The sequence below is a fragment of the Carassius auratus genome, chromosome 17 (genome assembly GCF_003368295.1).
Source record: "Carassius auratus strain Wakin chromosome 17, ASM336829v1, whole genome shotgun sequence".
In the NCBI taxonomy this organism is placed as follows: Eukaryota; Metazoa; Chordata; class Actinopteri; order Cypriniformes; family Cyprinidae; genus Carassius; species Carassius auratus.
Genome location: NC_039259.1, coordinates 24,789,589 through 24,806,481, shown reverse-complemented (window position 1 = coordinate 24,806,481; position 16,893 = coordinate 24,789,589). Strand labels below are relative to the sequence as shown.

General features: G+C 37.3%; 1 protein-coding gene across 10 annotated transcripts in view; it reads right to left on the bottom strand.

Annotated features, from left to right (window-relative positions):
- The window catches only part of syne1b (spectrin repeat containing, nuclear envelope 1b), a 102,196-nt gene that overhangs the window by 13,880 nt on the left and 71,423 nt on the right, over positions 1-16,893 (bottom strand). For all 10 annotated transcript variants that reach the window (XM_026286576.1, XM_026286583.1, XM_026286581.1 and 7 more), the window contains 33 exons: positions 16,663-16,763; positions 16,405-16,582; positions 15,340-15,471; positions 15,032-15,181; positions 13,914-14,123; positions 13,736-13,837; positions 13,196-13,315; positions 12,842-13,042; positions 12,585-12,758; positions 11,953-12,084; positions 11,588-11,784; positions 11,356-11,488; positions 10,592-10,774; positions 10,307-10,456; positions 9,946-10,122; positions 8,691-8,846; positions 8,444-8,599; positions 8,158-8,328; positions 7,944-8,077; positions 7,565-7,769; positions 6,341-6,523; positions 6,122-6,268; positions 5,158-5,312; positions 4,887-5,034; positions 4,609-4,703; positions 4,276-4,510; positions 4,005-4,199; positions 2,969-3,094; positions 2,744-2,899; positions 2,021-2,179; positions 1,730-1,896; positions 310-472; positions 39-226 (listed from right to left, as the gene is read on the bottom strand). In XM_026286576.1, coding sequence (XP_026142361.1) covers positions 39-226; positions 310-472; positions 1,730-1,896; positions 2,021-2,179; positions 2,744-2,899; positions 2,969-3,094; positions 4,005-4,199; positions 4,276-4,510; positions 4,609-4,703; positions 4,887-5,034; positions 5,158-5,312; positions 6,122-6,268; positions 6,341-6,523; positions 7,565-7,769; positions 7,944-8,077; positions 8,158-8,328; positions 8,444-8,599; positions 8,691-8,846; positions 9,946-10,122; positions 10,307-10,456; positions 10,592-10,774; positions 11,356-11,488; positions 11,588-11,784; positions 11,953-12,084; positions 12,585-12,758; positions 12,842-13,042; positions 13,196-13,315; positions 13,736-13,837; positions 13,914-14,123; positions 15,032-15,181; positions 15,340-15,471; positions 16,405-16,582; positions 16,663-16,763 — 5,279 coding nt within the window. The remainder of the gene's footprint in view (positions 1-38; positions 227-309; positions 473-1,729; positions 1,897-2,020; positions 2,180-2,743; positions 2,900-2,968; positions 3,095-4,004; positions 4,200-4,275; positions 4,511-4,608; positions 4,704-4,886; positions 5,035-5,157; positions 5,313-6,121; positions 6,269-6,340; positions 6,524-7,564; positions 7,770-7,943; positions 8,078-8,157; positions 8,329-8,443; positions 8,600-8,690; positions 8,847-9,945; positions 10,123-10,306; positions 10,457-10,591; positions 10,775-11,355; positions 11,489-11,587; positions 11,785-11,952; positions 12,085-12,584; positions 12,759-12,841; positions 13,043-13,195; positions 13,316-13,735; positions 13,838-13,913; positions 14,124-15,031; positions 15,182-15,339; positions 15,472-16,404; positions 16,583-16,662; positions 16,764-16,893) is intronic.

The following is a 16,893-nucleotide window of genomic DNA, read 5'->3' as shown; positions in this document are numbered from 1 at the left end:
ATAAAAGGGATGCGGTGCGGTGCGGTTGATGGCCGTACTTGAGTCTCCTCTCCATGGACATGGCACAGATGCTCCTCCAGCGGCGGTCCAGGCTGCGTGTGGCCTGCTGGATGGAGTCACACTCGGCGTCTGTAGCACACGCGTCACAGTCGTGCAGCAACACCTCACACAGGTTCAGCACGGACGCCACACCTGTGCTGTGCTTCTCGATGTCTCTCTGCAGCTCCTGAACCAAGGCCATGAATAATGCTTCATCCGAATGCTTTCAGAATGCAGTGTGTGTGTGTGTGTGTGTGTGTGTGTGTGTACCTGCCGTAGATCTAGTTTCCTCTGGATCTCCTGGTAGTCGCAGGTGTCGTACACGATGGGACGGGACAGTTCGGTCTCGATGTGGCCGAGCCAAGAGCGCAGGCTATTCATGTTCTTATCCAGCTGCTGAACGGCCACTAAAGTCTCCCGCAGCTTCTTCACCCTGAACACACACACATATTATCAGCCTTTTCACAATACAATATACTGTCTACATATATACTATCTTACATCAGGGTTATTATAGTTAGAGTGATAGTTAAAATCAGTGAATATACACACTGCTCTTAAAGCTGCGGAAGGTAACTTTTGACGCTCTAGCGGTTAATAAACAGAACTGCTTGCGTCTTGCGGAAGAACATTGTAGCCGGAACTACTTCTCTCTGTTTATGTCTATGAAGAATCACAAAGGTACTGGGTTACTCCGCCGCGGTACCCCCGAAGCAATCTAAAATAGTCCGAATATAAACACTTATTATAGGTGCACCCTAGTGATTCAAGACAAGCTAAAAACACGGTTTGGAAAATGGATTCATGGTGTACTCGCTTATTATATACATTTTTCTACATTTTGAACACAAACAAAGTTACGGACCGCAGCTCTGATTGGTTATTTTTTACCAGGAGTGGATGACTTTCTGCAAATGGCAATAGGACACTGGGAGGAGCCAGAGGAGCTTGATTTATTCACAGATTATCTGTCTCATATTCTACTGTCAGGACATAATGACAGGTTTAACAAATATGTAAAAAATATATTTTTACAAAAGTTACCTACTGCAGCTTTGTGGACGACATCTAATACAGCACTTTTAAAAATATTTGTTCACCTTTATTTATCTATGTAATTTGATTAAGAATCATTTTCTTATTTACAAGATGGACTGGTCTGGTATAGACCGATTAATTGGATGCTCATTTTGAAAGGGTCACTTGTGTTTTAAAATCTGCTGACCTAAAGCTGTTTTGCATTGACATATTTTCATGGCAATTTACTACAGAATTATCATTAATAAAATATGTCCATTCTCATTACTGTGATGCAAAAAATATCATTTACAGTAAATACGTTATATGTAACAAAAAAAAGACAAATAAAACATGATCAAATCAAATAAAATATAAACATCTTATTTATAATTCTAATAAAGCTTATTTGATCTAAACTGGTTCCCAAGGCAGCATTTTTCACTTCCATTTAGCGACTTGATGTACTAAAATTACAACTAAAACTCAAATTCAAAATTCACATACGTGACAAGAAATAATTATTAAAAATGAATAAAACCCACAAAATTCCAAAGAATTACAAAATGAAATTATTAAAATCTAAAAGGAAATCTGAAGTGTCAAACCTCAATCATTTTGAAATGAATTTTGCGTGAGATAGTGCTGATAATCGCGGTGTGTGTTCCAGTACCTGGCCCCAATGAGGTCGAGCAGGTGCTGCCAGCGTTCGTTGACTTTCCCCAGTTTGTGTTGGATGTCTGAGGCTTTGCTCTCATGACTGGCCCGAGCTAAACGTTCACCCAGCTGCTGGAGATCCTGTTTATTCTCCTGAACCACCGCCACCTCTTCCTGATAGTCCTGAGAGACATGGAAAAACATCCTCACTATGAGTAACAGTCTGTCTCTCTCTCTCTCTCTCTATATATATATAAACATTCCACACACTGTATAACACAAAAGACATGTAATATTTAATCGCTACCTTTCGTAGTTTCTCGATCATCTCTTCGATGCTGATGTCTCCATTCTGGGATACTTTGCTTTCCATCTGCGTCAGCCATTCACACAGCTCCTTGTATTTATCATTGAAGATGGCCCATTCATTCAGCTTCTCACTCACCTGCTGCCTGCGCAGACACAGCTGCACAAACACACACACACACACACACGGCTGAGCATTTAAACCAAATCTAATTACATTCAATTAAATATTAAGGCACAAAGTCTCTCTGTATCTCTATAATGTACAGTTACATGTTCCCAAAATCAGACCATAAAGACAGAAGGGCATTCTTACCAGAGCGCCAGAAAAAAAAAATAAAGCATGAGTGAAGAGTTTCTGACAGCCTGTGCCTACATTTAAATGTGTCTACGGAGATATCAAACGTACGCTCACTTCCTGTGGTGCCTCAGCTCACGCACCGGATGCCACAAACACAGAAGGTGCATAAAACTCTTCATGCTTTGCATTTAAGTTTCACTTTGAGCGCTTAGAAATTGCTCTCTACTACCAAAAACATATAATAATATGTTCTGCAAAGCAAACTTTGATGCAGTGATTTATGGATGGTGTTAGAAAACCTAATGAGCTTCCTATGGAGCCCAGAGAGCATTAGTTTGATCTCTAGGAAGGTTTTGAAAGCGTTTGCACCAAGCATGCAGGCATATGTAGTGAAACAGCGCCACCTAATGGTTAGATGTGTACCTGGTGACAGATCTCCTCCCACTGGCGGTGCAGGAGCTCAATGCGTTCCTGCAGCACGCGCAGATCCTCAGGACTGATGAAACTGGACAGAGACTCTCTCAACACCGTCAGATGGGTCAGATCCTCCTTCCAGCCGTCAAACATGCTCTCCAGGTCCTGCAGGATATGGGCGTTTATTATGTCGCATCATTCCATAGTCATTCACTGAATCTGAACTCTGCATACCTTGCAGCGCATCTGTTCAGACTGAAGCTCCTCATTGCGATCTGGAAGCGGCTGGGACAGCTGGCGTTTAAAAGCTCTTAGTTTCTCCAGAGATCCCCCGATACCTTTTTCACATCTCTCCCAATCCTACACACAGTTTGAAACAAGTCAAAGTGGGTTCTGGGTACATAAAACATCATATTTACAATTACAGTATCATGAATTGCCCTATCATCTGAAAAAAAAAAAGCTTTAAACTCATTAGGCTAGAGATGTAGAAAACTCATGCAGACGTGTCTGAGAGCAAAATAACCCCTGGAACCATTAGATAGAAATATTTGACAGAATTACGGTGACAGTAAAAGTACAATCAAATTTAGAATAAACAAAAAAAAACACCCTATTTTAGAATTAAAATTCTAAAATTTTTATATATTAGTTTTACATTTTCATCTGGATTTTAGTAAAATTTTTAGTAATTAGGTTATGCTTATTACATTTTTTTAATATCTCAGATTTTTTAATTAATTTATTATTTTACTTGAAAACAAGAACTAGCTTATTCAAAATAAATCTAACTCTAATCTAAAATATAAAAATGTTATGAAAGATAACAAAATATTTTTTTTCCCTTTCATTTTTAGTTGACTATAATAATACTGGTATTAGTATTTTAACTTGTATTTTAATATTATTATTATTAACTAATATTTATTTGCGTTTTTATTTTTAATATTATTTATGATATTTATATTTATACCTTTACTATAATTATTAAGTTTTTATATTTAGCAACCAAATATGCATTTAAACAAACAATTACAAAAATAATTAAGAGCATGAACTTCTAGGAACACTGTAGTGTAATATTCAGGGTTTCATATTGTTTGTCTGATACATTTTTTAATTATTTCCCATTATTTTTAGACAATGATTTTTTTGATTTCATCAATTTCCAATTTAAGAATATTCTGAAAGAAAAGAATCATTAAACTTATCCAGACATGCAGCAATAAATTCTGCAAATGAAGAGAACAGGTGGGATAGAGATCTGTACCCTGAGCAGGACGGCCAGCTCTTTCTTGTGTTCCTCCAGGCGGACGTTGGCATGTCTCCAGCGCTCCTGTATGTCGAGCAGCTCCTCTTGTAGAGCGGCTTCGGCTCGTGTGTCAGCAGACAGAAGCAGCTGTCTCCCTGCCTCCACCGTCAGGATGTAACTGCCCTGCTGTCTCAGCAGAACCTTCTCCCTCAGCTGCAGGATCAACAGAGCGTCAGGAGGGGGCGCTAACAGCCAGCACAAAAGCATATTAACGTCAAAGGATGCTTACCTGAACTGCATCCAGCATGGCTCGTGCCTGTTGCAGTGGCACAGGTGCACACGCCTGCAGGGTCTCGGCCTGATGGGACGCTTCCACCAACCACTTCCTCAGCTTCTCCACCATGTCTCTGTAGCGCTGCCACTGCCGCAGGAGACTGTCTATGATGCCCCTGCGCTGCTGTGCCCGTCTCACCACCCCATGCCACTGGTTACTGAGCAGAGCCAGCTTCAGCTTGAACTCATCTCTAGAGACACGGGTCAGGTTCGATATGAGCGTTCAGTGTGTTCAGGTATATTGAATGCTAGTATCTTGCGCATGCATATATCTGATGATGTCGCTCACCTGTCGTCCACCTGTCCCTGCTCCAGCATGTGTTGTCCATCGCTGATGATAGAGTGAAGGATCTGCTGTCTGCTGAACATCTCTGCCTGAAACAGCTGTAACATTGCGCATTTATTAGTATCTAGGCAAGGTTTGCAACTCCTAATTTGCTTTTTTGCTCTGGGTGTGTGTGTTCACTGCTGTGTGTGTGCACTTTGGATGGGTTAAATGCAGAGCACGAATTCTGAGTATGTGGCACCATGCTTGGCTGTATGTCACGTCACTTTTGTACGTCTCACCTCATGAGCTCTCTGCTGCTCCATCAGGCTCTGGAAGTTTCCGGAAATCTCCACGGTCAGTTTCTCCTCCGTCTGCACCAGGAACTCCATCCACGCCTCGCACTTCTCCAGAAAGGTCTGCTGCTGTAGTAGCAGCGCCTGAAGTTTGCTGAGAAGAGAATTTAGACAACAATATCTACTGTAGTGCTGTGTATTTCCACGAAGCCCTAAAAAAACCATGCAGGGTATTTAAGAGAGATTGAACCTCTCTTTATAATGAGCCTGAGCAAACCTGAATCTCTCAGTGGTCTGAGCCGAGGTGCTGGACCAGCTTCTGTTGAGGTTCTGCATGCGTTTGATCTCCGAGTCGTTGAGAGGGAGTCTGTAACCCAGATCATTCAGTCGCTCCAGATCCGGAGCCATACTGCTGAACTTCAGCATTTGTTTCTGAACAAAAACAACAACAAAAAATAAACAAAAACACTGGTGGCCAATTAATATTACTGGTCTGGTCAATTTAAGTTATTGCACAATTTCAGTTTTCAGATATTCTGTTATTTTGATTAAAAAAAGTGAATCAATTAAAAACTGCTTTAATTTTTTTCAGTACAGCAATTTTGTACAAAAATAATTGAGTACATACAGCAGCAAAAAAAAATGGAACAAAGGAATTTGAATATAAATAGAAACATAAATTCAATCAACTGTGTCTGATATTTTGACTCCCAGTGTACATATAGACCACCTGATCCTGGGTTATTTCGCTATTATTAATATACTACTATAGTTTCCTGAATTACTGTAGCTTTTATTTTTCACATTTTAATTGTGATTTAATTTTGTTACATGAATTAATGATTTTAATTCATTTTAAAATAATTTATTTTTTTCAGTTTTAGTTTTAGTAATTTTTATATTTTATAAGTTTTATTTGATCGTTATTAATGTATTAATTACTACTGTAGTATTTATTAATATTCCAAATGAGCTTTATTATATTTAGATTTTAGATTTACATTTTTAGTCATTTTATGTGCTTTAATGATTTTAATCCATTTTTTATTTCAGTTTTAATAATTTAATGGTTTCATCTCAAAATATTTTATTATTTATAATTTATAATTAATTATAACATTTTTTTAAAACTATTTATGTTTTATTTTAGCTTTATTTAAATTCTTGTGAAACAAAATGAAATCATTTTAAAAACCTATAACAACACGGATCAGATTTTTCAGATCTTCATTGGTGTATACCTTGAGTTCCTCCATGCGGTCCCGGATCAGTGACTGGTCAGAGGAGCCGTTGGGATCCTGGCCTTTCAGAACCTCCTCAGCTTCCACGATCCAGCGGGACAGAGAGTCTAACTGCTCGTTAAACGTCTCATAGTCACGAACCCCAGCCTGGAGAGAAAACCCCTCAGTACCAAACACTCGAACACTCTGACAGGGCACTGAATGCTCTTCTTCACTCACCTGCAGCGCCACCTGCTGGCGGCTCAGGCTCTGCTCTACAGCACCGAGGCGTTGGGTGAGACACAGGTGGTCAGACTGGATGGAGGCCGCAGCTGAGGTGTCCACCTGCTGTTTGAGCTGCTCTCCCAGCTCCAGTAAAACCTGCAGAGACGCCTGGACGGGAGCCTGAGAGCGCAGCAGCTCCTGAGGGAACACGGGATCAGAGGAAAGTACTGGACTGATTACAAAACAAAAACATGCATGTAAGTAGTTCCTGTTCAGAATTTATGATTGGTGCATAGTGAACACTTAGGGTCCACAAACACTATTCACAAACCACTTCTGTATTCTACAGGGTTTACAGTAGAGGGTTTAAATCATAAATAATGTCCAGATATTCTTAATGCATCATAAACATATCTATAGTGCCATATACTACACAAAATAAACTTTTTTGTAATTATTTCTGTAATTGTAATTGTTTCATAACCACAGCTGTAATGCACGATACCTAACTTACTCATGGTAACCATTTTTAAACCATTAAATGTATAATGCATGATATGATTTATTTTTTATAGCATTGATTATGTGTTTTAATGATTTATAATACTTAGTATTACGTAAAAGTAAAATATTACAATTTAGTATAAGTTATAAGAGCATACATCTCATTTAAGACATTAAAATCTTATCTAAAAATATTAAATTCATTAAAAATAATCATGGATGAATTAAATGCATCCATAGCTTGGATTGAGGATGAATATGAAATTCAGAATTTATGTTTAGTGCATTAGTAGAATACATAAACATTTATGAGAGTATATCACACAATTAATTGTAAGGCATTACATAAAAAAAAAAAAACATTTGAAAAATGTATTGAAATTAATTAAAAAATAAACAATTGGATGTAGGTATTAATGATACTCCTGACAAACCAGAGAATATATCAGATAAAAGAAGTAACCGATCACTTGATAAATATGCAAAAATTGTCAAGTTCACGTATAAACATGAAGTTTTGTTGCTACAGTACACAATAAGAATGATTCTTATGAAAGTGAACAATGAACATGTTAATAATCTGTAACACTGTACAATGAAGTCTCATTAACATTGACTCACAAACTAAAAAACAATGTTTTTGCAGCATTTATAAACGTTTGTTGTTCATGTCAGTGCATTAACTACTGTTAATGTTAACAGATACAACATAATCCAAATCAATATTAGACTCACAGCACAGTCTTGGATCCAGGTGGACACTTCCTCCTCGGTGATGTCTTTGTGGCTGGCTGTCTTCAGCATCTGGTTTGCTCTCTCCTCTAGTGTCTGGATGCTGGAGTCGCTCTGTCCATGAAGATCTTTATAGCTCTGCCACAGCTGCAGGAGAGCCTTACTGCTCTTCAGACGCTCCACGATCTCCTCCTGCAGACTGGTCCACCTGAAGACCACGAAACACCCTTTTATTACATCAACCTCGCTCACAAAACCACTCGAGCCTAAAACTGACTTTGCATTTGCAAGCTTGCAGTTTGGATTACAAACATGCATTTTTCAGTTGATATGTTTTTCATTGTAGTCTTAGACCCACACATGAAAAAATTAAAAACTGCACCTGGCGTTAATGTCTTTGAGTGTGTTATTGAGCGTGTCAGACACAGACGGGTGACACTCCTCCAGAAGCTGATGTGTAACTGATCCAAACTTCCTCTGACTGCTCTCTTGCTTCTCAAGCTCCTCCTGCAGGTTCTACAGATGTCCAAGGAAACAATATGAGACATTTTCCACTTTAAATCCACGATTTGCAGATGACCTGGAACTTGTTTTACCTGCAGACTCTCCACCTGTAGCCGCGAAGCCTCCAGAGATCCTGTGAGCAGACGGTAGCGGGACACAGAGTAGCGTCCCTCCATCAGGTAGACGTTGATCTCTTCAGACGCTTGTTTGTATTGACTCCACTTGTCCTGGACAGACTCCAGACTGATCTTGAGCTGTCCGATCTGAAACACAGCAATACAAATACAACTGACATGCAGAAACCCAGATATAAACACTATACCCTTTCATAAAGATACTTGTAGAATCAGATTATGCTCTAATTAAAACAGTAAGTACGAGGTGGTCCAGATTGGCCCATGTGTTGTTCAGGGCTTGTAGAGACTCCATGACCACAGCACAGGCCTCGTCGGTCTTATTCTGGACGAGAGCACAAGCCTGTTCCTCCACTCTCTCCAGCTCCTTCTCCTTCTCCTTCAGCATCTCCTCCATCTCCTGAAGTGACAAAAAGAGAGAAATTCTGTATTCCAGTCATGGAGGTCATGTTGAATAAAAGAAGCATGCGTGTTTGGTCAACGGGTCAAACCTGGCAGTCTTTGAGAGCGTTCTGCACAGAGGATAAGTTCTCAATCCTGTGTTTTCTCTTGAGTCTGTCCTCCTGAGCGTTCAGCCATGCCTGAAGAGTCTGAACTTTACCCTCGTATTCAACCCAGGATTCTGACAAGCCTTCCAGATATTGTAACTGAAACAACAAAAAATGTGCGATACAATTTAGCAATAATGTACCAAATAGTAGCACTAATAATACATCTTTATGTAATGAAATTAGTATGCAAATATTACAATGGCATCATCTCTGACATGCACTAAAAAATAAATTAAAAAAATTATATATATATATATATATATATATATATATATATATATATATATATATATATATATATATACATAATAATAATATTTTTATTTTATTTTAATTAATTAATATAAAATAAATTTAACTATTAAAGTGGTTCTCAATCAGAAGGCCTCATAAACCTTCCAAAATGCTAAGTTAATAATTACTAAAAATGCTTAAAAAACAAGATCAATTGAAATATATTTATTTTTATATTGTATTATATTATTGTATTATATTATTATATAATATAACATAATATAATATTATATTATTTTTTATAGCAGAACATGCTGTTTTTTTATCTGGAAACAAAAAATTAAATATGGATAATAATTTTTAAAATTAATAGTATATTTTCAAATATCCAAATATCTATTTTTTTTTTATAAATTGTATGTGTATGTGTTATTTAAATGAATTTACTATATATATATATATATATATATATATATATATATATATAGAAAATATATATAGAACTGCTCAGAATTCAACTATCTACCAAAAGTCTGAATAGAGTTTGAAAACTGTATATAGTATGTATGAGCTGCATCTGGGGCCTCATTTATAAGATGATGCAAAGTTTGAAGTTTGAAAGTGCATGTACGTCTCTCTTTCAGATGTGAAATTATGAATTGCAAATGATTTTGAACTTGGGTGCAACTGTATAGTTTCAGCTCTCTGCCTTATAAACGACTCCTAATTCATGTCATTAACATATAAAAGATCACCATACATCGTACAAATCCTATCATTTAGAACAGCGAGTTGCAAGAACAGCTCACATTTCCAAAAACCTGTGGAAAAAGGTCTGCTCTGACCCTGATGTGACACTAAGCACGTTTCCACAACAATGACAGTTTTGAGAAATATGAGCGCTGGCATGGATTTGAGCGAATGCACACTATAAGATCACACACACTTCATGAAGTCTCACCCTCTCAGTGATACGTGTCTGCAGTGTCTGCCAGTGGCAGTTCATAGCGCCCAGTTTCTCTGCAAAATCTGTTTTATCACTGCGTTTGCTCTCCACATCCGCACCACTAATCTGGAGCACTGACTGATTGACAAAGTCCACAGTCAGCTGTTTGCAGTTCACATCCACTCTGAAGCCCTACAGAAAGAAAAAGACAACAGCATGGAGAAAACAGTTAGCAAAACATAAAAATCCAAAATTACTCTTGTGTACACTTCTGATGATTGTCATGAAATCAGATTACTTTGGAAAAATATATCCCACTTAAATACAACAGAGCTTTCGTAGACTCTAACAGGGGTAAAACCGTAAATGCTTTCACCTTGTATCGCTGCAGGTACTCCTGGATGACCTTTGACCCAACAGCCCCTTTGAGATTCTCCTCATCCTCTTCTATCACTCTCTCCATCAATGACATCCAGTTCACGAGCTCAGCGATAGCGTGACGAGATGCTAGCTTATCCATCTGAGACTAAAACATCAAACATAAAGTATATCTTTAAAAAAACGACAGACTAAGAAAGATCTGACAGCACCAATGAACCCCAGAAGTGAAACGAATCCTATTTATTGGAGCAGATAAGCTTGTTTAGAGAGCAGTCAGTACCTGGTGGAGTTTTTCTTGAACTGTGGGAATGCGGGCGAGCAGGTCAGACCACTGAGAGTCCAGACGGGCGAGTTCAGAGCGCAGGGACGTGGTGTCCATCTTCTTGAGTCTGAGCAGCTGGTTTCCCTCGTTCACCACTGAGGCCTTCAGACTGGAGCGGCTCTCCACCTCCTTACTGAAATCCTGCACAGAAGACAAGAGGACGCATGAAACCACATGAAAGGAGTGACTTCCTCATGAGCATGCAAAGATATTAATAATTAGTAATGATTAATTAAAGCTTCTTTTTAAACTATTTCCCTTGACAAATACATCTAACTGTAATAATCTATATAATAATAATTATAAATGATTAAAAAATGTAATAAAACACAATAAAAACATACATTTTTTAAATAAATATGGTCCGAGACACTGAAAAAAAAATAAAAAAAAAAAAAATATATATATATATATATATATATATGTGTGTGTGTGTGTGTGTGTGTATATATATATATATATATATATATATATATATATATATATATATATATATTTACCTTTTTATTTTTTTTTATCCCAGTTTCTCGGACCATATTTATTAGAAAAAAGATTATGTTTTTATTGTGTTTCATTTAATTTTTTATATATATATAAATATATATATATAAAATAAAAACTTGAACCAGTGAGGTTTTCCAGTGAAACCACTTGAACAAATGTACCAACATCCCAAACACCCCATGCTTGTGATTTCTTAACACTGCACCAGTCTAACTAACCAGAAAAGCTGATAGCTGGTCTTTAACCGTCTCCAGTTCCTGAGGACCAGCAACAAACTGTGTGTTCCAGAACTCCAAGCGTTCCAGAGCTTCCTGTAGCCAGCGACTCAGTTCACCAGACTCACGCTTATACCTGTGACAGTCAAGCACATCTCATCATGAAGATTCTGAAATAAAATTAATAAAACAATGCATCGCTCAAAAAAAGAAAAAAAAAAAATCAGTTCCCGACCTGGTTGAGTGCTTCAGGATGGATTCCAGGTTCTGTAGCTCTTTGTTGATCTTGGTGGAGTTGTTGAGCCAGTGCTCGCCCAAAAGAGTGAGCTGGTTCTCCAGGCTGGAGCAGCTCACATAAGACAGAAGATGCTTGCCTTCCTCCAGCACCTGATGCAGCTTGTGTTGGTGCTCCGTCAGACTGGCTTTAAGGGCCTAACGTGATGATAATGGAAGGTCAAGTCGATCAGATACAGATCTGGTATGATCAGATTATCTATCCTAATGCACCGATCATACCCATGCTAGAAAGTTACTCTAGACTTCATTACAACTAATCCTAACAAAGGATGGACCATGAAGATTCATGACTTCATTACATACCTGATGGAGCTCTATTCTTTCCTCCAGTCTCTCCTCCGTCTCCTCCACCAGGCCAGCGGTCGGCAGACTGCCCTCCACAGCCTCTAGCAGTCGGTACAGGGTCTGATAGTCCGAAACTAGACGACTCCACGTCTGATAAAGTCAGAGGAACATACAAATACAAAAAACAGTTTCATACTTTTATGGGGTCGACAGGGTATTTTAATTGCTTTGAAAGTCTCTTTATGGTCACCTAAACCACATTTATTGGATCAAACATGCAGTGAATATAGTACTATTGTGAAATATTATAAATATTTGAAATAACTATTTAAATACTATCTAAATATGTTGTGAAATGTAATTGATTTATGTAATGCAAAGCTGAATTTTCAGCATAAATACTCCAGCCTTCATGAATTAATTCTGGAACTGAACTCAGGAATTAATTCTGCTATGCTGATTTGCTATTTATGAAACATTTATTATTAATATAATATGTAAATATCTGTATTTTTTGTGGAAACCATGATGCCTTTTTTCCAGGACTTTTTGATGAACTGAAAGTTCAAATGAGCAGTATATATTTGCGATAAAAATCTTTTAACAATATGAATGTCTTTACTGTCTCTTTAATTTAGAAACGTTGTTACCTCTGAGATGCACTCCAGCTCAACTCCTTTCTTGTGCGCTTGCTTAAGCACATCCTGAGCCCGAGCTAGTGTCTCCTCCAGAGTCTGACGCTCACGTGGCAAAACAAAGGCACTGCTTTTTTTGTAGAACGTCTCGGTGAGGACCGTGTGCCATTCTAAGCCTTGGAAAAATTCCTGGAAATGAAACATTTGGAGACATGTGAGGATCAGAAGGACATCTTTTAGACAAACAAGACGTAGTTGGGTGTTTGGTGTACCTTGTGTTTGTCTAGAAGGTTGTGCACATCCTCTACTGAGCTGGCGATCATCTTCTGGTCCGCGTTCATCTTATCTTGGGCCGTGTCCACCAGATCGATTAGATCCTGCAGAACTCGCTCATACTGATTCTTCAGTGCCATGTTCTGGTTCAACCCGCTCCGTCGAGAGCCCACCGTCATCACCAGCTCCTCATAAGCATCCTGTCCAGAACACACAGACCACTTTGAGAAGATTCAGCTATTTTATTTCTAAACCAGTATAACTTGGGACTACTTCATATGCTTCTGTTTTCAGAGTAATTGAGAACACAAAAGCGTTTGACAGATTTGTTGACATCATTGATTGGTTGTTACCTGTAGCTTCAGCAGCTCATTGGTGGAGAACTGGTCCAGCTGTAGCTCCGCCCCTCTGGCTTTCAGCTCTGCTATTCTGTGCTCAAAGTCTTTCAGCGTCTCCTCTGCTTCTGCAATGATCTGTCAGAACAAAAGTGAGTTCACTGTGATATGATTGGATGCACTGTAAACTGTTAACTAAAACTACACAAAGAACAGCTAAAAAATAAATCTAAAAAATAATATGTGAATATAAGACAAAAATGTTAAATGCTGGCAACTAACTGAACATTTTTTTTTTTAAGTTGAAGTACTAAAATAATAAAAACTGAAATAATAAATAGTGAAATAGAAATAGAAATATAAAAGAACCTAAATGAAAAAATAAAAATTTTCTAAATATTAATAAATATTATAATAGTATACAGATAAAACTGTAATGGAATAGTACTACAATCACTGTTTATAAATATGACAACATCTAATAATGAAATACAATTAGTAATTGCTAATTATTCTAATGCATTCAATAATAATCAAATATGAATTATTCTTTCTTACTTCAATCTGTTTAGTTGTTGTGTGATCAAGCACTCCTGCCATTTTTTGGATAATCTGGAACTTGCTTTCACTGAGCGCTGTAAAGAGATGCTGCAGCTCCGTCTGAAAAGAAACAGGAACTGAGATGATGTCACTGTGCTGAATTGTTGTACAGAACTGAGCGGTGCCTGATTCCCACCTGGAAAGCTGTGAGCTCCCGCATCCTGCTCCTCATGGTGTCACAGCGGCGGTCCAGTGCTGAGTCCAGAGCTCCCAGACGTCGAGTCAGACAGTCGAGGGTGTCCTTCATCAGGGTCTGCTCATCCTCAGAGAGTCCCACAGAGCCGACTATCAGCCCCTCGCTTCGGCTGAGCTGCCTCGTCACCTCCGTCACTTCTTTACCCAATGTCTGTAATGCAAGGAAGTGTTTGACAATTTAACTAATTTATACATGTATGCATTATCAGATGCTTTTATTCAAAACAGAAGTATAAGTAATTAATTACAGTGCCAACAATATTCCTAGTACACAATGCCACCTGTTTGACAATTTTATTTAAATGTGCTTTATTTAAATCTACAGCTCTAGCTGTAAATTAGCAGTGTTGCTACTGTGAAGTAAAACTATTACAAATAATTTCCGTTCATTGAAATAAAATTAAATATTATTATTAATATAATAGACTTAAAAAAACTAAAAATTAGAAATGTTGCCATGGCAAGTAAAATTACAAAAAATGAAATAAAATTTAATTAGAACCATATATAAATATTAAGCATATAACTAAACTCCTAAAACTAAAATGAAACAGAGAACTATATCAATTAATAAATACAGTAATAGTATATAAAACAACACTGACTATTAGCAAAGCTTTAGTACTTTGCCCAAAAATGTATCTTATTAAAATTATTAATTTAATTATACTATAAATTGTCTAAAAATACAGGGAATTATACTAAAAATACACAAATGAATAGTCTACTTAAAATGACTAATATTAAAATAATCTTATCCAATTTTAAGAATTCCATGTAATTTCCAGGTCAGAAGAAATATATCTAAGGAGAAATATATATATAAAAAATAAAATTATATATATATATATATATATATATATATATATATATATATATATATATATATATATATATATATATATATATATATATATATATATTAAGACTACTGAGATGCATTTCTATTTCTATGTAAGATACAAACTGATTTATATTTTTAGTAAGTTTAGTAACTTCTAGAGGAAGGCTATCTGTCTCACAGTAAATCAGTTATTAGCTAGTAAGATCTGTTCAGACCTCGTGGTTGGAGAGCTGCGTCTCAGCGTTCTCCGTCAGAAGCACAGGGCCAGAAAACAGTGTGTTCTCCACATCATCCACCCACGAGGACGTGGCTGTGACTGCTGAATAAAGCTGCTGCTCCATCAGAACGACCTCTCGCTCTGTGGCCTGCACAAACCATCAGACATAACCTAGTGTTTACCATGACACCAATGACACACACGCGTCAGTAACTCAAGCACGAACATTATCAGTGATTCTACCGTGGTTAAAGGGTGTAAACATTCAGTCACAACTGTTTGTATCAAAAAGTCAGAAGTGTCTACCTGAGGAGTCATCTCCTTTGCTGTCTGACTGAATTCATTGTGCAGAGACATCAGGTTGGACTTGTCCTGGACATGAGTCTCTCTCTTATAGACCGGAGCTGCAGTCTTCACACAAGCAGTTCTGGAGTAAAACTGTTTCACCAACAAAGGCAGTTTCTGATTATTACAACAGTTATGCAGTAATATTCCCTGAAGGACAGCCAGGAAACAAAAAGAATAGTGCTAAAGTTTAACATAGACTGATAAAAAGAGAGGAAAAGAGAGGAAAGACTAATCTGGTTATTTCAAGGAAATGCATGAACTGGTCAAATTAAATAAAAGTGTCTGCCAAGTGCGTAATATTCAGCATGCAGATTAGGATTTTAAAAACTATCAGTTTATCAAAAAATAATAATTGATATTTAATATTAATTCAAAGACTTCATGGAAGAAATCAATTTGTCACACTTTATGAATTTTGTGATCTGCAAAAGAATGTATGCATTTGAAGCTAAAAACTTGAAGCTAAAAAGAGTTCATGCTTCTCGTCATCTACCCTCTTACATTTCAGTTATGTGAACTAGTGTTGAGAGAAACAAAGCTTTTTTAAAACTTTGAATCAAATAAAGCACTTACTTCAAAAATGATTCATTGTTTCAACACAGTTGAAAATGCTGGTCAAAATGGTGTAAATGCAACAAAAACTAACATGCATAAAACACTTTTTTTTAGAACCAACTGCATAAGTTTAGTTATAGTATAATCTCTAAAAAATACAATTTAATATGCAATATCTTGTATGAGATGTGTTCATTAAATATATTTACAGGTCTTGTTTTGTTTGTTTTATGGCGATCTCGATTAATCAGGCAAAATATTTCCAATTAAAATGTTTAATTTTAAATTTATAAAACCGCTAAAAAACATTGAGACTGGTTCATGGGTTCACACAGGTCATCCCCTAATGACGAACCGATTTAATTTAATGCTAAAGATTTAAGACGTGAAGGAACTTTGTTAGTTTGACACACTCTGAATCTCAAAGCTTGTGAAGCTTCATGTGAACACAGTAAGGAGTCACTGTACCGGCTGTTTGCTGTCTTGCTCCAGCGTGTTCATAAGGAGCTGTAGTTTAGTGGCCATGTCTTTTTTTAGACTTTCCCATCTCTTTCTCCTCTGTTTCTTCACGGCCTGGACGTCTCCCTCCTGCTCCACATCAGGCGAGAGGATCTCTGTCGCACTGCAGAACATCTGACAGACAGAACTGTGAAGAGAGAGTCAGAGATGTAAACATTTGAGGGAACAGTTATATTCCAGTAAGATGTAAGAGAAGTGCTATTGTACCTGGCTCTGACGGGTGACGCCTGCTGGGTGAGGATTTCCTCTCCACGACTCGCTACAGATTTCAGCAGCTTCTTCTGCTCTGCAAGTTGCTCTTCAAGCTCCTGAATGAACAATATTATCATTCCTTGTTTAGCAGATGCTTTCCTGATGAATGCGACAACTACAGGTTCAGTCCAAGTGGAGGACACGATGTTGATAGTTCTAGATCCATTATTTTATTTTTTTTAAACC